Genomic DNA, 21,498 nt, shown 5'->3' on the forward strand with positions numbered 1-21,498 from the left:
GCTAACGAAAGCAAAATTAGACGAGACCCTTACAGGAAATTTATGCTTAACCTAAACTGTACCCAAATTAGAAATAGTACCAGGGTATATCTGCACTATCGTATTCGTATTGGTATCATTGAAACTAAACGCACAGATCTCATACTACTAATTCCTATGTACTCATCTCGGATATATACATCGCACCATCATCTGCATCCATCCACGCGCCTAGCCTACTTAATTAACACTGCCAATGATTCTAGTCGAGTAGTCATCAACACACATTCTCCACATGCAAAAACACCCCCGGCAACCCAGACCCTTTACAAACAGCCAGATGATCCGACACTCGGACCACCGCCTGTCGCACAGAAACGGTTAGCCCAATGGGTCCGCAAACAGCAACAGCTATTTCCCCCTTCGCCTGCAAGACTGCGTCCTCAATGTAACCGTCAAACGAAGGTCTTCCCTGCTTGAAGGAGACCCTGGGCGGTCCAGAGGCTTCGAGGACCGAATCTGGCTCCGTGCAGGGAGAAGAAGGGGTTATTTGCTCGATTTTATCGATGTCGTCGGTGTCGTCGGCATAATTGTTGTTGGGGGTGCAGAGGCAGGGATTTGTGCAGGCACAGGTTTGTTTTTCATCATTGTTCTTGATGTCTGGGAGGCAAACAGAGTCCTGGGTGACGAATATCTTGACGCGGATCTGAATGTTTGTGTTCTGCAGCTTCTGCATCGCGGCTTCAAGCTCGGCCAAGGCCCATGACGCTTGGCGGCTTTCCTTGATTACCCAGATGAAGAGGACTTGGCGGAGAGGCAACGACCCGTCTGTGGAACGGTGTGCGACTTGGAGGAGTTGGGATAGAGTGAATGTCACACCTGTGCCACCTGCGAGGAACAAGACGGAATCGAAAGATGTGAAGTCTGGAGAGGAGCTTGCGTAGGGGCCGTCAATTAGAGCCGTGTATGAGCGCTTTGTTTGTATGGATTCGGCATCTTTGGGGCCGTTGGTGATGGCCTCTGCTCTGTTGATCAACTTTCTTGTAAAGCCCTTGTGGGCTTTTAGGATGAGGACGAGTTCGCCATCGTGGGATGTTGGTATGGATGAGATGGTTGCTGGATGTGAGAGCTGGAGCCCTAGTCGCGGGATTGATAGAAGGATATGTGATCCGGGCTTCCAATTACGGATCTTCCGGGCTGTGATTCGGACCTTGGTCGCACCGCCTTCCAGGGGTTCTAATGTTGCTCGCGCGGGACGGGAGTTGATATAGCTGTAGTAGACGAATCGCAGGATCAAACCCGCGACGTAAATACCGGCGGTGACGTAGATGTACCGTTGAGCGTTGGGGGCTGGACCTGTGTCCAGATGATAGGAGAGCGCGATGATGAAACCGAAGAACGTGATGATGTGTTGTACGACGAAGAACTCGTAGCTCATGTGTCGGAAGGGAGCTAATGTTGTGAGGTTCATCCATAGGATAAAAGCGTAGGCAGCGATGCCCTTTGTGGGACAGTCATCTGTGTCCCACTCCAGTTTACTTATATGGTAGAGATCCCACCCATGGTTTTGGAAGGCGAAATGGAAAGTCGAAAGCAGCAAGAGCCCTCGAGATACCCAGCGATGGTAGATATTCAGTCGAACATAGGGAATGCCGCAGAGCATACCGATCAAATTTCTTTTGCCGGCAAGGGCTACAAGGAGGGGAATCTGAGCGGTTGCAAGCCATCCAGCGCGGACTCCAAGAAACTGCCAGTATCCAGCTCCTGCAACTTTGTTGTTGATGAACTCCAAGATAATGATGAAGACAAAGTATGCGAGGATGATATATATTGGTCCGAATGGCGGGAGCATGAACCAAGGTGACAGTGCACGGGGGGTCCACTGGAGATAAGATGGCTCTCGAGCCAGCGCTGTAATGGTTGAGAGTGTGGACAGGGCGATCTTGGCAAGGTAAGAATTTTGAGTTATACTTGGATGGAACCTTTCCGCGACAACGACTTAGATTAGCATGATAACTATCCGACTCAAGTCACTGAAGAACCCATTATGCTGACTCACCTCAAGCGTCGAACAAGTGAGTACACTCTGTTGATGACTGCGACCGCAACCAGCAGAACAATAATCCCATACCAGAAATACTCTGCATAGCGTGCTCCTAGGATAGGAAGATACTCCAGATGCTTGAGCTCATGCAGAAATGTCTCGACCTGAGTGATATTGGCGAAATCAACATCGGAGGCATGCAAGACGCCGTAATACGTCCCCCCGCTCATACCCTCCATCTGCATTTTGGCAGACGAGTCACCGAGGCGGTGATAAAAATCAATTCGCAATCTTTGGTGCAGAGGTAGTTGCCCGACCACGTTCTTACTTATAGGGCAGTGGGTTCTACTGGATGATGGATCATATTCCCGCCCCACCTTCGGAGCTTAGCCTTTCTAGCGCCGGTTACGCCTTGTCGATATCGTAATAATCTGCTCACAGCACAGATTTCCTCCATCCTATGCGATTGGTCTACGAAGCACATTCTGACGGGGATACAGTCCTGTCGCGGTGGTATGACCAAGCTGTATATTATACGCTTTCTGATTTGTTCAAAAGATGCAAGACTGTCAAGTTGATGTACTTTCCGGGAAAGATAAGAATGTTTAATCAAGCAAGTGAAGTCCGTGCAAAGAAGCACGCGGAAGCCCGCATACATCAATCGCTGCTGGGTGTTCCATGAGGATCCTTCAGTCACATGAAATAAGCGGTATGTGGTGGTTTCCAGTGATCGGGGTATTCATTTCTCCCCTTTTCCACAAAGAGGGTCCGGCTGTATGTGAATAGCCAGAGAGACCTCGTGATCTACTGAGGATGCCAACCTAGCAAATGAAGATGCATCAAGGTGGTCTGCTCCCTCGATGAAATGAAAAGTATAGCGCATTATGCTGCATAAGTAGCCCGGCACCCGGCTCCAAATCAAGGCGAAACTGTCCATTTATTGTGGGGTCGTTATCCGACAGATACAGCCGAAGAAAGAGATCATCGGAGAAGGTACGCCTCGAGTCTGTTTCTTTTAACGGTTCAAGAGAAGTACTATTCAGAGAGGGCATGCAAAAGTTGCGCCGTTTGACTAATTCCGCAGCATTTAAGAGTGTGTCAGCGATGAGATTGAATTCAATGCCGGTAATCCTGAGTGTCTTGAGTGAGGCAGGAAAATGGTGAATGAAGAATTTCGAATGACCCTCATATGTGCATTGATCTGGAAGCCCTCTAGGATTTAGAAACGGTATAGTGAGATGCTCCAGAGCACACAAATCCTTGAGTGACGACAATCGAAAAATGCTCATCTTGAGAAGATGCAGAAAGAGGCTTTAGGGTGTGCTTAACCATCAGGAGCCCTTGGCGTGAATAGCCGGTGACTGTTACCCCACATGACTTATCACGAGATTAAGACGCTCGAGATTAATAGATTTTTTGAACCATTGGACAATCTCGTTGCAATCTTTCGACGGCCAAATAGTAACCTCTTTGACTGGACAATCTGTAATCATGAGCTCGTTGTGACGCAGTCACTCTGTAAGGTCTTGTTCATAATCCTAATCATCAAACTGCCCATACACATTGACATGGTTGAGATCTGGTATAGAGAGCCGATATATTATATGCTGTGAAGGAAGCATTGTTCGTCCGAAGAAATGCCTGCTGGTTTGGAAGAGGAAGATCACTTTGAGACGTTGAAATGGAGCAGTGTGAACTGGTAGTTGTGGACAAAAAGCTGCTGATCTCCATATTTGTGCTAGGTACGTCTCAGTATGCTATGCTAATGAAATCTGCAGCCATCCTCCTTAATCGTGACCGAATTCAAGACAGTAATTTGAGGTTGTAAGACGGTGAATCCCTTAGTCAAGGCGAGTTCCATTTACAGCTTGATGCAGGAGCCATTTCCCTGGTCGCAAAGCTTCCTGTTACGAATGACTTGTCATCATATTCTCGACTGGCTCGGATTGTTCAGTTGGCGCAGCTCATACCTGATGGCTTGCAGGCATTGTCGGGCTGAGAATCATACGGAGGGTTTACTGAATAGTGATGTTATAGCGCGCTAGAATTATACACATGACATTCGACAGGAATTTACCGTGTCTGGTGGCTTTTCGGTTATGCTGGTTTACAACCAGCACGCCAACCGCGGAGTCCTACGGCTTGAATGTGAAGAATTTGACCATAAATACACCAGCTCTACGGATTATCGCAGTGGCAAGCTGGCCAGCTCGCCAACTATCCGAAAATAGAATATTGGGGTTCTACTCTAGTGAAGCTGCACCTTACGTTGGTGATGAATGGCCGAGCTTCATCCGGGCCGATAGCCAAGAGCTACAGTTTAGTTCGCTGACAAGTTATATGTAAGGAGGGTTTATTTGTCTTGGCTTAGTAGCTGATGGCGAGATTGTAGCCTCTTGAAGTTGTAAGGGGCAAGAGTAGATTCATTGTACCCCTTGCACACGATCTCGAAAGCATTGACAACATCCCTGTGGTACTCGGGATCTTTCTCCGCTACTGAACTGCCGGATTTGAGATCGAAAGATCAAGAGAGAATTTATTGTCTCAAGTGCGAAGAACACACATAAATTCTATTAACAGCATGCACAGTCACCTATTAGCCAATGGCCAGGAACGTTCCTAGTAGACGGGAAGGTGGGCACTGCTAGTTATGTTTGTGGAGTGGTCAAATACATGACGAGGCGTGTACAGCGTAAGCAAGGCTAGTTTGGCTTATGAAAATTTGAAGAATCCGAATTCAAGCCAAGATGGAACTTGAGGCATTCATGTACTGCATACAACCAGCAGACACACTCACGTGACCGACACGTCCATAACTCGGGCCCTGCCATCCAGGGTCTACGTGTTTCCCTCCAAGGTTGCGGGTCGGCATGTGTCCTGCGGCATGCTGTCTCTCATCCGGTGCCTTCCAAGCCTCCAGCCGAGCTGCCTGCAATGATCAGCAGGCCACCAGGATAAGTCTATACGTGTGACACCGCGGATGCTAACATGACTGCTTGTATCGCTCCTCCATACCTGCACACCAGGTACCGTTTCCTGACAGAGAGTGAACTTGACCTTTCTACTTACCGAGCTAACCCACATCTTGCATCGCAATGCAGCATGGCGGATTCGCCTGCCCGTCGGAAAGGGGTAAGGTCCACATTGAACCTTCTTCTCCGAGTGGATCTCGGCCAAGCGAAAAGGAGGAAAGGCTAAGGAAGCGTAAAAAGCAAAACATGTGTTCCGATCACATAATTTGTCAAACAGGAAATGTTGTCTTGTGCCATACGCAGTACCCTCCATTCCCTGAATTGGACCCAATGCCCAAGTATGCGGATACTATGGCGGCGGGTATTGACCGGGCCTGCCATGCCTCGGCCCTGTCCAGGTATGCAGGTGCAGGCTGGGAAAGTCTTCGAGCACAGAACCATGAATGGTTTGATTTAAGTCCGGTCTTCGCCTCTTGCCTTCATAGTCCTGAATCAGGCTACCGACCTGGGCCATTCGTTCTTCCTCTCGCTCAGGTCCTGTCAGACCGTTCCGGTTCTAACGAGACAGTATACGGCCTGTTGGTTGGATTGAATGGATTTGCTTCCTGTCGACGCATTGATTTCTGTTGTGTAATTCATACACCACCATCAATAGGTCTCAATCATGGGTTCCTATACTGTCTCTTTTCTTGTAGCTATATTATGCATCTTCTCACTTCAAGTATGGGCAGTGCCCCATGGAGGATGGAGCAATAGCTCAGCGTCACGTGTAATGTCGGCGTTACAATACGTTCCTCCGATCACTTACGAACCGAAGCCCTCGTGAGTCTTATAGCTTTACTTTGTCCATTCACATGTCTGGAGATGCTGACTGAAAAAGCGGGATTCCTTATACGATAAGAAACCAGTCTGCCAAACCGTGGCTTTATCGAACAACGGCCCCCGTGACTCATTCAACACTTGCGCAGGATTCTCTTTGCTCCTCATCCAGCAACACGTCCGGATATTGGTATGAACAGATTGGTCATAATGGACAGTCTTCCTTCATGGATTCGAAGTACAAAGCCAACTATACTGTCTTCCGCAACGTCGTCAAGGATTTCGGCGCGGACAATACTGGAAAGAAGGACGCAGCAGCAGCTATTTCTGCTGCAATCAAAGGTACGGTCAAGCCTAGCACCCATACCAAGCATTTTCTAAACCTGGACATCATACAGCTGGACCATCAAATGGACCTGACCGCAGTTCTTCTTCCATGGGTACAACTGGGCAACCAGCTGTCATCTATTTGCCAGCAGGAACGTATCTCATGAAGTCATCTCTGCAGCTGTATGTTGGGACTGTCATAATTGGTGACCCTACGAACCCTCCAGTCCTGAAGGCGTCATCTGATTTCAAGGATGACCACATCATCTACGGCAAGGATCCCAACTTTGGGGGTACGATCAATTTCTACATTGGAATAAAGAACATTATCATCGACTCAACCGGCATTGGGACTGATAAGTCGATCACTCTTCTTGATTGGACCGTTAGCCAGGCGACTCAGCTCACAAATGTCGGCTTCAATATGCCTACAAATACCGCCAAACACGTCGGCCTAACTACACAATACGACTACAACAGTAACTTGATATTGGTAATTATGTCCTCGACGAGATGGTATGGCCTAGCACTGACAGCTTACAGAACGACCTTTGGTTCAAAGGTGGTGCAACCGGCATGAAGTTGAGTGGCCAACAATGGGTGTTCAAGAACATATCATTCAGTGGCACCACTACTGGAGTTGAGGCTGGAGGGACCGATATTGTATTTCTGGGCTGTCGCTTCGAGCAGGGCACACTGGGAATTGACGCCCAGGGTACATCCGGATCTCTAACCGTCGTCGATACTACTGGTGTTGGCATGGGTACTCTTATTTCATCGTCTAGTTCGAGCACTGCAGGGAATTCCATCGTCCTAGACAACGTTCAGAATTCAGGCGCCACAGTGAAGATAGGAGGACAAACCACGTTGAGCGGGAATGTGGCCAACACTTGGGTACATGGGCATCTGGTAAGTTGATAATATGCGCTCCTAAGCAAGGAAAGCATGATGATCTGACTGAACTATTAGTATACTTCCAAAAATGCCAAGTTCCAGTCGCAGCAGGGTCAGACAGTCACGACTTCTCGGGCCTCATCTCTTTTGTCAGGGAAAAACTATTTTACCATGGCGCCCCCGACATATCAAGAGTATGGCACCGGGCAGGTATTGAACATCAAAAATGTTCCGGGTATCCCGGTTTATGGGGACGGTGAGACGGATGACACTCATAACATTAACCTTATTTTGTCCCGCTACAAGTCATCCTGCTCGCTCATGTACTTCCCCGCCGGTACATACATTGTTACGGATACCATTTTCGTGCCCGCTGGTACCCGGATCATTGGTGATGCTTTTGCCTCGACGATTAGTGCCGTCGGAAGCAACTTTGAGGATGAGTCGGCTCCTCGCGCCATGTTCAGGGTAGGCTACCCGGGCGATGTGGGCGTCGCGCAAGTCAGCGACATGGTGTTCACTGTGGCAGATGTTCTTCCGGGCTGCAAATTGGTAAGACATGATCTCTTTCTTACGCCTGTGTTCGGTGGTCGCTAATATGTTTTTCTGCTCTAGGTTGAGATCAACATTGCTGCCAGGTCGCCCGGGGACGTTGGCTTCTGGAACACCCACTTCCGCATTGGTGGAGCAGCGGGTAGCCAAGTGGAGAGTAAATGTACGAGCGATCCTAACAACTGCAAGGCAGCCTGGGGGCTCCTCCACCTAACCACTACATCATCTGCCTACATTGAGAACATGTGGGGATGGACAGCGGATCACGATCTTGATGGGGACAACCCGCAAACCATCTCCACCGGCCGTGGGCTACTAGTGGAAGGTACAGCCGCAACCTGGCTCATTGGCACAGGATCCGAGCACAATACACTCTACCAGTACAACTTTCAGTATGCCCGGAACGTCTTCACTGCCATGCAGCAGAGTGAAACACCATACTGGCAGGGAGCTGGGAGCCGCGCTCTCAACCCAGCCCCATGGACGTATCTCGACAGCAGTGATCCAGACTATAGCAACTGCGCTGCCAGTGATAGCAAATGCCGCATGGCATTGTTTGAACGCATTTATGGCTCGTCCGACCTCTTCTTGTACGGTGGTTGCAACTGGGTCTTTTTCAACAACAATGGTGATTGCAGCGGTGACTGCCAGACCAATGCGATCGAAATAGCCAACTCAACCTCCATATACCTGTATGGGACAAACACAAAGAGCACGACTAATATGGTTCTTGAAGGAACCAAGGTCATTGCTACGCAGAGTGATAATGCTGGCGGTTGGGGAGGAGTCATTGCCGGATATTTGTATGATTCATAACCGGCAATGACTGGGGTACATATGAGTATTATTCCTATCCATAGTACTAATTTTCATTTCCCACTATAGACTGGACTATATGATAGTTGATAATATAATTGGCGCAAATCGGTCACATTTTCGCTGGGTTTTGATGCGTGGACATTCTTAAAACTAGTCAGTCATAGTGACTGTGTAGGTTGTGTTGACCTGCATATATTTCTTGTTAGTCTCTCTGTGGTCCCGAGTCCACATGCAATCCTGATGTTAGCGGTGATCAACAGCAATCCAATCACTCATGAGTTATTTAGACAAATAAACGACTGGTTCCCCCTGGAACAACAAACTTTTCACTATCACAATGTGAAGTGATGGGAACCGTGGGTGGGAAACAAAGGGTCTGAGTGGATCGGGCCGTAACCTTGGATCGGGCGGTGGCTCTCACTCAAGGCGATCCATCCATCAAGGGCCAACTCAACCCAACTCAACCCCCGTCACACATCCTTAGCCTCCCTGACAGTTTGAACATCATGTCTCGTCGACAATATTATCCAATCACTGATGACCATGTCGATGATCCCAAGGGCTAAGCAGGCACTAATGCCCTGCGCTGTCCGTTCGGCCCTTTGCTCCTCGGGCTTGTGGTGGCTGGGCCCGAGGAGGCTGGGAGACATCGCCGGCCGTATAACCAACCACCTCAACCGTGATACCAGCCCAATTCAGCACCGTCCCTTACCTTTTTGTTTGCTGTACTTACCTCTTATTACCTCGTGGGCAGGTTCAGGGTCTGCATCTGAGGGAATGTTCATCGGACACATCCACAATCCGCACTGCAAGTGAGCTGTTCACCGCATACATTCCTCGGTTGATTTTCGGCCGCCATGCTCGCTCCGGGCTCTGGGAATGTGAGTCTCAGAACTGTCAGTTGTAAGTTGACTCTGCATAACCTTGGCACCCAGCCAAGGAAAAGCATGATGCGTCTTCGAAATCAGGCTGACCGATGACTGATCCCCTCACAGCTAATCGACCACAATTAATGCACACCCAGTCTCAACAGTCCATCGCCGCCTCCGACGACTACTACTCTTTCTCAAGTCCATCCTCAAGTGCAAGATCCCGAGCCAGTGGGAGTCGACTCACCGTGGCGCGGTATGCGACACCGAACTCTCATCCTCCGTCCCGAACACCGTCTCCTAGCATCTCTCGGACGCATCTAGCCTCGCAGCCGGCTGGTGCACGGTCGGAACATTCCTTAAACGTTCCGAGTGAGAACAGGAATTTTGTTACACCCCCTTCTCAGACAATACGTGCAGTCGAAGAGGAAGATCCTGAGCCCAGCCCCATGTCAGATACCACGAGTCGCCGGGAACTCAGTGACAGCTATGCTGGGCGGCCGCCTACTCCTGGGGTGGATGACTCGCCATACATTCATTTTGCCATCAGCCAGCTTACGCGTGATGAGGAAGTTGCTGGGCCCAGACGGCGAAGCTCGCTCGCCAGTAATGACAGTCCTCTCGAGCCACTGCTTTGGGATGAAGGATTGGGCTGCTTCATTCGCTCGCCTGGACAACCGGCAACCCCGCCAGCACGGCAACCGCAACAATCATCCGACTCTATCGGGAGGGCGCCCCAAAGCTCGGTAGATCCAGAATCGTTCGTCGCGGTGGAACCTCCGCATGACAGCCTGCTGTACCCACCGTTGGACTATGTGCCTATAGTATTACGGTCATGGCCTCTGGCTGCCATAATTATCTGTTGCCTGCTTATGATTGCTGGACTGAGCTTCTGCAATGTATGGTCGCGGCGGCATGACGGGCTTTGGGACTATACGGGACTAGGGGGATCCCACTACTTTGTGATGCAATTCCTACCGCAAATCTTGGGCATGGTCATTACTATCTGGACCTTCGTGATCCAAGCGGCAGTGTATAGAATAATGCCGTTTGCCATCATGGCTTCAGAGCGGCCGCTCGGCCACGTCCTTCAGAGCCTGCCTATCCTATCACGGAACTTCCTGGTACCGGACTTCTCCTACTTTCGGCATGGCGAGGGCATAGTCGGTTTCTCTTTGTTCACCATGTGGTTGTCAAACCTGATCACACTACCACTGCTAAGTTGCCTCTTCCAGGCTAAGTGGTACTTGATCGATGGACAAGGGACGTGGCGGTGGGCCTCGGTTTCGGCGGTTGGATGGACCCTGGTGGCCATCTATGCGTTGTTGACTATTGGCCTGCTCCTGCTCATGTTTCGTTTTGTACGCACATGGTCGGGATTGATGTGGGACCCTGTGAGTCTCGCCGACCTAATTTCAATCATCCAGCGATCGAACATCTTGCACGACTTTGAACAATCGGAGACTCTGCCGAATGTCGGCGAGTCGCTCGACCCGCGATTCCTCCGATTGGGCTACTGGAAACTATCAAACCGTGCGGATATATTCTATGGAATTGGCGAGGCGGATGCACCGGTTCGGACGCCGTCATTACACCGAAAGGAGAAGAACCTTCAGATGCAGTCACATGGCCTGTCAAGGGTATCATTTGACATTGAGCAGCATGGTCTCGCACAGAAGGAAGAGTACTACCAGCATCTATACTCACCCGCTATCCGCTATCGTTGGATCCCATGGTTTCTTCGCGACGGCTTTGTCGTTCTATGGACGTTAATCATTTGCGCCTTGTTTATTGCATTCGTGTTGGTCAGCTTCATCCACGGTGCGATCAAAGACGGATTCCCTCCGCGTTTGCCAACACTGCCATCTACTGGTGCATTTTCCTCTTCCAACTTTTGCTATAGCTTCGTTCCTGCTTTCATTGGGAATGTCCTCTTCCTAGCATGGCAGCCGATCGACGTCTATTTCCGTGCGTTGCAGCCTTTTGCAGCTCTAGCTTCCCCGACCGGTGCTCGAGCAGAGCAGAGCCTTTTGTTGTCATACCCGTCCTGCTTTCCCTTCCAGGTGACGCTAGTGGCAATTTTGAACAAGCATTACAAAGTGGCCTGGATTTCATTTATGAGTACGGTGTCTGCGGCGATTCCTATCCTGGCCGGAGGGATGTTTATTGCCTTGTACCATCCGTCTGACGGGACGATCCTGATCTCTGCTCTGATGCCTGCGTTCTATGCTATTGTGGCCTTCTGTGCACTATACATGGTGTCTTTCCTGTGCATTTGGCCCCGTCGCTGCCGCCGCCTGCCACATGACATTAGCACTTTGGCTGATCAGATGAGCTTTCTATACCAAAGCCCACTGCTCGCCGATAAAATCCTGCGCGAGCCTCGGAGCAAGGCGGATCTGGTCACTCGATTGGTCGTCGCGCCTCCTGGAGATCGGGAGCATTCTATGTACGGCTTTGGCATCTATGTTGGTCGAGATGGCAAGGAGCATCTAGGAATTGATCGTTTCGACCGTCCTGGCCGGGCGGATATGTTGATTACTACCGGCTATTTACGATAGGATGCAGCTTGAGCGTCCCGAAAAAAAGTCCTTGTACGATGACTGGGTGGTTGTCTGCTGCTTGGATTGCATATATGCGGTTTTAGCCGCAAAGCTTGATATTTTGCGATGAATTATGCGTTATGAACAGCGATGAAAATTACGACAGAGCTGTATACCCTTCAACTTTTGCATCAAATGACGCCTATTAATGATAATTTGGTATAGCGATGGACTTATGATTTGATGATGTTTCATGATTGATGTTGTCTCTTTAGCTCGCTCGGGACTTGTGAACTTTACGATGGAATTTATGTACTTGATATCCTCAACAGCTTTGGCGGGCGATGTGCCCTTTTACACGATCAAAATGACTTTCACATTAACATGACTTTTCACTTCTATATGCTTGTATCTGATTGTGTAGCATTCAATGTATCATCACTATGCTAATATCTAGGAATCTTATCGTACTGATAAGCTAAGCTGACTCATGCGCCACGTGAGCGACGATAAGGCGATCGGTTGACACCTGCCAGGCCTGATTTCCTGGCGGCTTTGGTCCCGCAACGCTGGATCTGTGCGACAACTAATGAAGATACGAGCCCTGGCAGCTAAATATTCCAGTGGATCGGCCATTGAACTATGGGCTTGCTAGGAACCGTTCCAGAAGTGCTAGAACTTGTGCTTGTGTGGAACCACTATTCGGATTCGACTGCATACACCAACGATTAGTACGAGACCAATCTTGCCGCCTGATCGGAAAAGCAATATTCGTCATGGTATACGGCGGGAAGCCAAGTACTGGGTGCCAGAACTGTCGCAAACGACGCATCAAGGTATGCTGCATCAGCAAATCGAATAGCGAAATACTAATAGTGTAGTGCGATGAAACTCGTCCGCACTGCCGAGCATGTGTTCGGACAGGCCGGACATGTCCTGGCTATCCTGACCCTTTTGATGTCATGTTAAGAGACCAAGTAGCGTTCCATCGCAAGAAGCGACACACATCTAGTAAAGTCTCCACTCCGAAGATCGAAGTGGAGTCAATTCGATCTTCACCTGCTCCGGTAGTATCCAACGATGCTTTGGTTAGCACCAGGCCTAGCGCAGATCTTTCGCAGACGGGATTGGTACTGCGCACTGCGCAGCAGGAGGTCCCAAGAGGGTTGGCTCTACCAACTGACGATACTGTGACTGCGATGTTCTTCAATTCGTACATCTACTCGCCTAGAGATCCGTTGATTTTGCGGGGTTTCATGGATATCCTGCCTGATGTCTTCTGCTATACTCAGCCTGACTCTCACTTGCATGTCGGCACTTTGGCCGTGTCGTACTTTTCTGTGGCTGCTTGGACGGGGAATCGCTCTTTTCTTCAGTCAGCGCAGCAGTTGTTTGTGAAGGCTATCGCCAAGACTAGGGAAGCGTTACAGGGTGACATTACTCATAATGTGGATGATATTCTGATGACAATTCTTCTGTTGTCTACTTATGAGGTATGTAAACACGCTAATTTCTGTTGGATAATAGCTAATGTGCGGTAGGAGTTCTGCGCTATCAAAGAAAATAGACCGTCAAGAAGGACCCATTTGCGAGGTGCTGTTGCTCTGGTGAACAGCAAACGGCCTGAGCAGCGATCGTCTATTATATCATTGATCTTAGAGAATGCGGTTCAGGTACAGCTGGTATGTATCGTGATCTTTCAGACAGCCATATACTAACCAGGACAGATCAAATCATCAAAAGGTCTGGCCTATCCCACAATGCAGACGCCAAATCAATGGCCCCCGTCTGCACCAGTTCCACAGTCAGCATCGTCACAGCTATTAACGATCACCTCCGAGCTGGTCAGTCTCCGACAAGCATGGGATAGATTCAACGAAGAAGGGACAAACCATGTCCATGACATCCAGGAGATCCTCTCACGGGCCTACAGCCTGGACGCGAACCTAGAAGCTTGGAAATACGCACTCCCCGAACACTGGAAACCATTGCCTGCGGTCTATGTTCCCCAGTCCGTGCGGGAAGCCGGCATGTACAAAAACCGCTGCGACTGCTACACCGACCTCTGGATGGCAGGGACATGGAACTTTTACCGGGATTCCCGGATAGTCGTCCAAAATATCATACTTCGCTGTTTGCGGATCCTACCGGATGGTGTGATGCTGGAGCATATACAGGAGACTATTAACCTGATTGAGACTCTTGCTCTGGATATCTGCGCCACCGTGCCGTACATCCTTGGCAGCCAGACGATGTCAGTGCATGTTAGTGGACAAAAGATCGAGTATCCGGAAGCCGATGGACGACGGGCGACGACGCCTCATTATCCGACTGCTGCGCTTGTGGGGGGATGGATGGTATCGTCTCACTTGTCGAATCTAGAATTGCTGTGCCTGAGTGAGGAGATGAATACATGGATTCGGGCGCAGAAGGAGCGAGTACTGCAGATATATACGTTTGGGGGCAACGGCAGTCAGATAAGCATGTAATATGTATATAGTCTATCACATAAATAATCAAATGTATATTTTCAGTTCAATAGGATCCTGTTGTTCATGTTTATTCTTTACAGACATGGATATAGTCACATGACCATGACTTTCCCGATTGGTCATCATCTCCGCAGAATCTCCAATCGCAGTCAGACAGACTCATCATTACCTCTACAGGACATAAACCAACACTGTCCAATCTCATACCATTACTCTAGTATTCTACCTCCATCATACTCCCCGAACCACAATTATCACTGCTACCACAACAACAACCAACCCACAACGACAACCACTCCAAACCACCTCATCACCACCACCACCGATCAACCAACCAACCCACCCACCAAAATGCTCTTCTCCTCCCTCTTCTCCTCCTCCTCCACGCCCTCCCCAGAACCTCAATCCCCATCCACCCGCTCCCCCAGCGACGAATTCGACCCCCCGCTCCCCAAACTCTGGACACCCAAAACGAACCTCAAGCTCCTCCTCGGCGGCCTGGCCTTCTTCACATTCAGCATCTACAGCACGCGGCGGGCCATGAACCGCAAGCTACTCGCCAGTATCCCGCCGTACTACACAAGCAGCGTGTACCACAAACCGAAAGTCAGCGGCGGGGCGGAGGCATTCGAGGCGCTGCATCTGGCGACGATGAACGTGCTGTCGTTCGGAATGATGAGTGCGGGGGGCGCGTTGTATGCGCTGGATATTAATGGGGTGGAGGATATGAGGAAGTTCGTGAGGAAGGGGATGGTGGAGGGGGATGGGGCGTTGATGAGGGGTGAGGATAAGGAGTTGGAGAAGGAGGTGGAGGGGTGGGTTGCGAAGGTGTTGGGGGAGAAGTTTGGGAAGGAGTTGCAGAAGGAGAAGGAGAGGAGTGCTGCTGCTGCTGCGGCTGCGGAGAAGAAGGAGTGAGGATGTGGTGGTGTGATTGGAAGATAGATACCCTGTTTATGGATGATGGATCTCTACTCTTTGTTTTCTTTTTCTTTGGGGTTATGGGATGGGGTTATTGTATTATATTTGCATTGCGTGCATAGGGTCCATAGTGACGGTGTAAAGGAATTAAAAACTACTGTACATGCTATCGGTCTAGCTTCTCGTATCGTTCTCGTGCCGTTTGCTTCGTCTTCTCCAGGAATTCGTCGTACCGGTTGCGCGTGTTGCGGCCGGCTTCTTCTGTTGCGTCTCCCAGTTTGCTGCCCTGCGCTCCTAAGCCCACGCCCTGGGCGTATACCTCTGTGGCTATTGGGGCGGTCATGCCTGTGCCTTGAGCACCCAAGCCAGCACCGGTCCATCCCATCTTGCTGAGGAGAGATGCTCCCTTTGATGTGCTCTGCACTGGAGGTTCCTCTTCCTTTGGCGGGGGCGGAGCGGGTTTGTTCTTGGCTGAGGGCTTCGAGCTGCCGAATGCCTTGCGCCGCTCCCGTGCGCGATCACGATACTCCGTCGGCGCTGGGATAATCCCGTGCTTGACGAGTTTGCGAATCCCCCTGGCTACCGATTCTTCATTCTGGAGATTTCCACGATGGAGTTGACTGAGACGCTCGTGGCGATTAACCTCCGCCGATGACTTGAATTGGCGCAAGCACAAGTAGCAGCAATTGCGGTTGGGATCGGCATAGGATTGAGATGGTGGAGCGGATGTATCGGATGGAGAGCCTGCGTGGTCTGAGCCATGTTCTGTGCTTTTCTCGTCCGCGTCCTTCTTTTGGATACCATGCAATTCGGCATGGCGGTTGCTCCAGAACTGCAAATGTGACGGGACGGCCATCTTCTTGGCTCCGGCAGCGGCGGCCGCTTCCGCCTTGCGTTTCTTCGCCTTATCTGCATCCTTGGATTTGTGATCGGTTTGACCGGCTGGTTTCTCTCCCCTGGGGTTATCGAGTTCTGCAGTTGATACCGTAAGCTCACTGGCGTATGCCTCCTCATCCCAGTACATAAGTGTTAGCGATGGGTTGTTCAGAGGACTGAATGTGAAGCGTTCACTGCTTGTGGGATTGAGCACCGGAACAAATACACCGGCGTGGATGTAGCTGACGAGAACCGGCCTGGATGATATGGTGAATTTTTCGAACGAGTTCAGGCGTGTAATGGCAGCTTGGGCATCCTATATGGCGTTAGAAAGCTCTGAGGTGTAATGGTGACATGCTTACCTGAATAGTCGCAAACTCGGCGAACCCATAGCGCCAGCTCTCGTTACTGCGACGGTCTCTCACCAGCAAGACACGACGGATGGAGCCCTCCCTGGCGCCAAGGTTAGAATCGCCCGTAGTAGAAGCCACCTTCGCCCCCTTCTTCCCATTGCCTGGCGCCTCGTTCCCAGATGCAGGACGATACAGCTTGGCAACACCCTTGGCGAGAAGCTCTTCCGTCACGGAAGGTTCCAGTCCGCGGAAGAGAAGGAACTGAGAGGGCTGATTCTCCGGCGCAGCATCATTGTCGCCATGGTTTTCCACCTTCGGTGCAGGCAACCCAGGAGGACCAGCCGGGCCAGCGTCTACTCAGATTAGAAAAGTGATAGTGTGATAGAAGCCGGCAGCGAACGTACCAGGTCGGGGCGCTTGACACCTAAAGCATTTCTGACGAGTAGAGTAATTCACAATGCCACACTGCATGCGTTAGCTCCATGCTTATAAACCTCTGTGTGTGAAACATACCATCATGCAGTTCCAGTCCGCCTCTGCTCTCGCACGAGCGCGGTCCTCCCTTTCACGGCTATATGCGATGCGGACCTTTGTGCCGCGGTCATCCTGTGCGCTGGGTCCATGTAGGTAGATCGTAGGAAAGTTGCGCTCGACGAATGCGCGAGACAAGCTTAGATTCCGAAACCTCAAAAACCCAAGTTGTCGGGAAAGCTCTAGCCACCTGTTAGCACCGCAGCAGGGATAGGTTAAGTCACACTCACTCGTCTGTCGATCACGAATGACACGAACATCATCTAGGCCTTCAACTTGATAAAACTCTTTAAGCTCTTTGGTAATCTGTAAACCACGTCGACCGGAACCCGGTGACATGCATTCTCAGCCTCTTGCCATCAAATGGTGTTGGGCGGAGCACCGCTCCGAAGTCCGCAACAAAAATCAAGGGGAAGGAGTTGTCGAACGTCTTCTTCCACCATATCCACCGGTAGACCATCCATCATCACCTCTCTGCTTTCGTGCCCGTAATGGGGTTGTCGGCTACGGCGAGGACTGCGGCTGCGGCTGCGACTGTAGCTTCGGCTCCGGCTGTGGTATCCTGGGGAGCGATAGCCCTCACGGTCGCGATCCCGGTAGGCTGGTCTGCCCCGCCTGGGAGGAGGGGAGCGTGATGAGCGCCGTCGAAAGTCATCGCGATCCCGACTGCGGTAACGGGGTCTGGAATCGACTCGGTCTCTGGAATATTCGGGTCTTCTGTCCGCCGCAGGCCCACGGGGAGGCGAGCGTGAGAGATCTTCTCATGTGATTGAGTTAGTAACAGCTAGATCTGAGGAAGCAAGTGGACGCTTGTCCAAGGAAAGCATGCGCTCTGTGCTACTGGTTGCGGGGAGGAGAGCGTATACCGCCAGGCGAGCGCGATCGGGATGGCGAACGATCGTCGTACATGCGGCCGTCCCGGTCGTCACGGCGGGGCATAGGTCTGTGTGATGGACCAGGCGGATACCTGGCCTCATCCGGATGAAAATGAGACATGGCTGAGGTGATCGGATACAATAAGATTGATTGTGGAGGAAAGTCGTCGGATCATTGCTTGAAGCCAGAAAGCCCCGGACTCGGCAGAATCTGACCGCCCGCGCTGCAGCTCCAATCGTAGTTTTCTCAATCACTGACAGCTCCATTCCATTCAATGCCTCCTCTCTAGCCATTACTCTTGTCACTTCCAGATGTATTCACTTTGATGCCTGGTGTTCAATGATTTTTCCTATTATTGAGTCAAATATTTTGTGCTATAGCTATAACATCGCTCATATTTTCCCGGTAGTATGTTAATACACCACATCAGTCCTCCCAAGTCGCTTCTGCACAATTTCATGGCTAATGACATGAGCTGTCATCTGGACCATAACATGCTGCTTGGCAACTGTAGAAATAGCATCCATCTGACTTTATCTCGCTTCTACGTGTAGTGATTTTAACTGTTCTCCCGGATGCCAAGTTCAGCTTCTGACTGTCGGTAGCGAACCTAATCCGGTAGCTTTTCCCGGCGTGAAGTCTGTTGCTGTTCCTACGCCAATAACGGCTAAGTCGCGGCCAATAACTTCCTGCTAGTGGATTTCATTCGTTCATATCACGCCCGACTAGGGGAAATGAACCATATTAGATAATTGGAACTGGTGCAGTTGCCTGATTGAGGGTCTCCACTCCGGCCTTGTTGATGATGCAGGCTTGGCAGCCAGCAATTCGGCCTCGTTGCTCCGAGAACCCCGTGGTTTGTGCAGGATATGCCATGGCTGAAATATTCAGTGGCTGTGCTGGACCATTGACGTCTTGTCATATTTTCACCCCGGGCCATTGTAGAGGTTGAGTTCCGAAGGTTTACCTAAAGACTGTTTCTCGTTCGGAAACTCGGAAGGGTCTAAGTTTCGGGCTGCCCCATAGGGCTGAGCCTATGCCATTCCAGTTGGAACCCTGACTGCACAGGAGGATACTATTTTGGATCGCCTCAATATTATTCTGCTGCCTGGCACCACCTTCCAATCGGGTACCCCCGTTTCATAGACCCTGACTGGGGATTCTGCACTAGCTTAGTTGAACGAGACACAATGCAATCACAATAGGGTCCTCAATAATATCTCAGGCACCACAAACTCAGGGCCGAGGATGTCTACATGCTGCGCCTTGCCTGGCTTGGCCCTGCCACCTCAGATTTTGCTGTGCTCCATTTATGCATTCGGAGATTTTGGTACGCAGGAATCAGTAAGCTCTAATAGTGTGGTCCGTTCGTCAATTTCTTATAAATCACCCTGGCGCACCCTCACTCTCAATGCACTGAGTCTGTGTTATGCTAGACGTGTCACTTGGTGCAACCCAAAGCAGACATGAAGTTCAATGCACTCTTAACGACCCTAGCGGCGCTGGAGTATATCCAAGGTATATTTCCGTTCTCGAAACTCATCATGCAGCACTAACTCATGCTGACCCGCCCATAGGAGGCGCCGCGGTTCCTACAACCGTCGACCTCACATATGCAGACATATCACCTCGCGCACTGGATAATGCCCCCGATGGTTATACCCCGAGCAATGTATCCTGTCCTGCAAACAGGCCGACGATTCGCAGCGCGTCAACCCTGTCATCGAACGAGACAGCATGGGTGGACGTCCGGCGTAAGCAGACTGTCTCAGCGATGAAAGATCTTTTCGGTCATATCAACATGAGCTCATTTGACGCTGTTTCGTACATCAACAGCCATTCATCAAATATCACCAACATACCCAACATCGGTATTGCCGTGTCCGGCGGTGGCTACAGAGCCTTGACTAACGGCGCGGGAGCACTCAAGGCATTCGACAGTCGAACGGAAAACTCAACCCATAATGGACAGCTTGGTGGTCTTCTGCAGTCAGCCACATACCTGTCCGGTCTGTCCGGAGGTGGCTGGCTCCTAGGCTCAATCTATATCAACAACTTCACCACCGTCTCCAACCTGCAAACCTACAAAGAGGGCGAAGTCTGGCAGTTCCAGAATTCGATCACAAAAGGCCCAAAGACCAACGGCTTGCAAGCCTGGGATACAGCCAAGTACTACCGCGACCTGGCCAAGGTAGTCGCTGGCAAGAAGGACGCGGGCTTCAACACCTCCTTCACGGACTACTGGGGTCGCGCACTCTCCTACCAACTGATCAACGCGACCGACGGAGGCCCCGGCTACACCTGGTCATCGATCGCTTTAACCCAGGACTTCAAGAACGGAAACATGCCCATGCCGCTCCTTGTCGCCGACGGCCGCAACCCAGGCGAGACCCTAATCGGCAGCAACTCGACCGTGTATGAGTTCAACCCCTGGGAATTCGGCAGTTTTGATCCGTCCATCTTCGGCTTCGCTCCCCTCGAATACCTCGGATCCTACTTCGAGAACGGCGAAGTCCCATCCAGCCGATCCTGCGTCCGCGGCTTCGACAACGCAGGCTTCGTCATGGGAACCTCCTCCAGTCTCTTCAACCAATTCATCCTGAAGCTCAACACCACCGACATCCCATCAACCCTCAAGACGGTCATCGCCAGCATTCTCGAAGAACTAGGCGACCGCAACGACGACATCGCCATCTACTCCCCCAACCCCTTCTACGGGTACCGCAACGCGACAGTTTCATACGAAAAGACCCCGGACCTGAACGTCGTCGACGGTGGCGAAGACAAACAGAACCTCCCCCTCCATCCTCTCATTCAACCCGCCCGCAACGTGGACGTCATCTTCGCCGTCGACTCCTCAGCCAGTACCTCGGACAACTGGCCCAACGGAAGTCCTCTCGTCGCGACGTACGAACGTAGTCTCAATTCAACCGGCATCGGAAACGGCACTGCGTTCCCTAGCGTCCCGGACAAGAGCACCTTCATTAACCTGGGCTTGAACACCCGTCCGACTTTCTTCGGCTGTAATAGTTCCAATATCACAGGCCATGCACCACTGGTTGTCTACCTCCCCAACTACCCCTACACAACCCTCTCCAACAAGTCGACCTTCCAGCTCAAGTACGAGATCTCGGAGCGTGATGAGATGATCACCAATGGCTGGAACGTGGTTACTATGGGTAATGGATCAAGGAAGTCTTACGAGGATTGGCCGACTTGTGCGGGCTGTGCTATTCTGAGTCGCTCGTTTGATCGGACTAATACCCAGGTGCCGGATGTCTGCTCGCAGTGTTTTGACAAGTATTGCTGGGATGGAACGAGGAATAGTACGACGCCGGCGGCGTATGAGCCGAAGGTATTGATGGCTAGTGCGGGTGTGAGGGGTATTTCGATGTCGAGGTTGGTTTTGGGTCTCGTTCCGGTGGTGGTTGGGGTTTGGATGATGTGAGTGGAGGTTGGGATCTAGGTGTTGTGGTGTGTATGCTAGGTGATCTTATGAGAATGAGTTTACGACAGTCCTGATATACTTCAGAAGTAGATCCAGTAAAGATGTGTTACTTACATAGAAAGCAGGAATGGATTGGATGTAATGTTTATTCAGTTAGACGTAAAAGGAACTCAAGTCCAATACTAC

At 50.8% G+C, this 21,498-nt stretch overlaps 6 protein-coding genes across 6 annotated transcripts; 4 read left to right on the forward strand and 2 right to left on the reverse strand.

Moving 5' to 3' along the window:
* Positions 1-109: 109 nt before the first annotated feature.
* Positions 110-2,268, reverse strand: BDQ94DRAFT_182225 (ferric reductase NAD binding domain-containing protein; the record flags this gene model as incomplete). The annotated part of the gene is made up of 2 exons (XM_026774090.1): positions 110-1,961; positions 2,039-2,268. The coding sequence occupies 2 exons, from the start codon at positions 2,266-2,268 to the stop codon at positions 257-259; spliced, it is 1,935 nt and encodes a 644-aa protein (XP_026622717.1). The 3' UTR covers positions 110-256.
* Positions 2,269-5,514: 3,246 nt separating this feature from the next.
* On the forward strand, positions 5,515-8,508 carry BDQ94DRAFT_182229 (glycoside hydrolase family 55 protein). The gene is made up of 6 exons (XM_026774091.1): positions 5,515-5,817; positions 5,876-6,156; positions 6,213-6,634; positions 6,685-7,050; positions 7,111-7,587; positions 7,651-8,508. Exons 1-6 carry the CDS (start codon positions 5,660-5,662, stop codon positions 8,401-8,403), a joined length of 2,457 nt encoding a protein of 818 aa, XP_026622718.1. The 5' UTR covers positions 5,515-5,659; the 3' UTR covers positions 8,404-8,508.
* A 389-nt stretch (positions 8,509-8,897) lies between these two features.
* On the forward strand, positions 8,898-9,263 carry BDQ94DRAFT_150223 (uncharacterized protein). The gene has a single exon (XM_026767541.1). The coding sequence runs from the start codon at positions 8,944-8,946 to the stop codon at positions 9,220-9,222; it is 279 nt and encodes a 92-aa protein (XP_026622719.1). The 5' UTR covers positions 8,898-8,943; the 3' UTR covers positions 9,223-9,263.
* On the forward strand, positions 9,264-15,584 carry BDQ94DRAFT_161937 (uncharacterized protein; the record flags this gene model as incomplete). Its single annotated transcript, XM_026769464.1, has 8 exons — positions 9,264-9,309; positions 9,402-11,743; positions 12,970-13,311; positions 13,360-13,500; positions 13,546-14,256; positions 14,460-14,527; positions 14,739-15,152; positions 15,407-15,584. 8 exons carry the CDS (start codon positions 9,264-9,266, stop codon positions 15,582-15,584), a joined length of 4,242 nt encoding a protein of 1,413 aa, XP_026622720.1.
* Positions 15,585-17,454: 1,870 nt separating this feature from the next.
* Positions 17,455-17,965, reverse strand: BDQ94DRAFT_173708 (uncharacterized protein; the record flags this gene model as incomplete). The annotated part of the gene is made up of 2 exons (XM_026772214.1): positions 17,455-17,745; positions 17,855-17,965. The coding sequence occupies 2 exons, from the start codon at positions 17,963-17,965 to the stop codon at positions 17,455-17,457; spliced, it is 402 nt and encodes a 133-aa protein (XP_026622721.1).
* An 802-nt stretch (positions 17,966-18,767) lies between these two features.
* On the forward strand, positions 18,768-21,482 carry BDQ94DRAFT_150231 (lysophospholipase catalytic domain-containing protein). Its single transcript, XM_026767542.1, has 2 exons — positions 18,768-19,382; positions 19,442-21,482. The coding sequence occupies exons 1-2, from the start codon at positions 19,331-19,333 to the stop codon at positions 21,310-21,312; spliced, it is 1,923 nt and encodes a 640-aa protein (XP_026622722.1). The 5' UTR covers positions 18,768-19,330; the 3' UTR covers positions 21,313-21,482.
* Positions 21,483-21,498: the final 16 nt, after the last annotated feature.

The sequence above is a fragment of the Aspergillus welwitschiae genome, assembly GCF_003344945.1.
Source record: "Aspergillus welwitschiae strain CBS 139.54b unplaced genomic scaffold BDQ94scaffold_35, whole genome shotgun sequence".
NCBI classification, from domain to species: Eukaryota; Fungi; Ascomycota; class Eurotiomycetes; order Eurotiales; family Aspergillaceae; genus Aspergillus; species Aspergillus welwitschiae.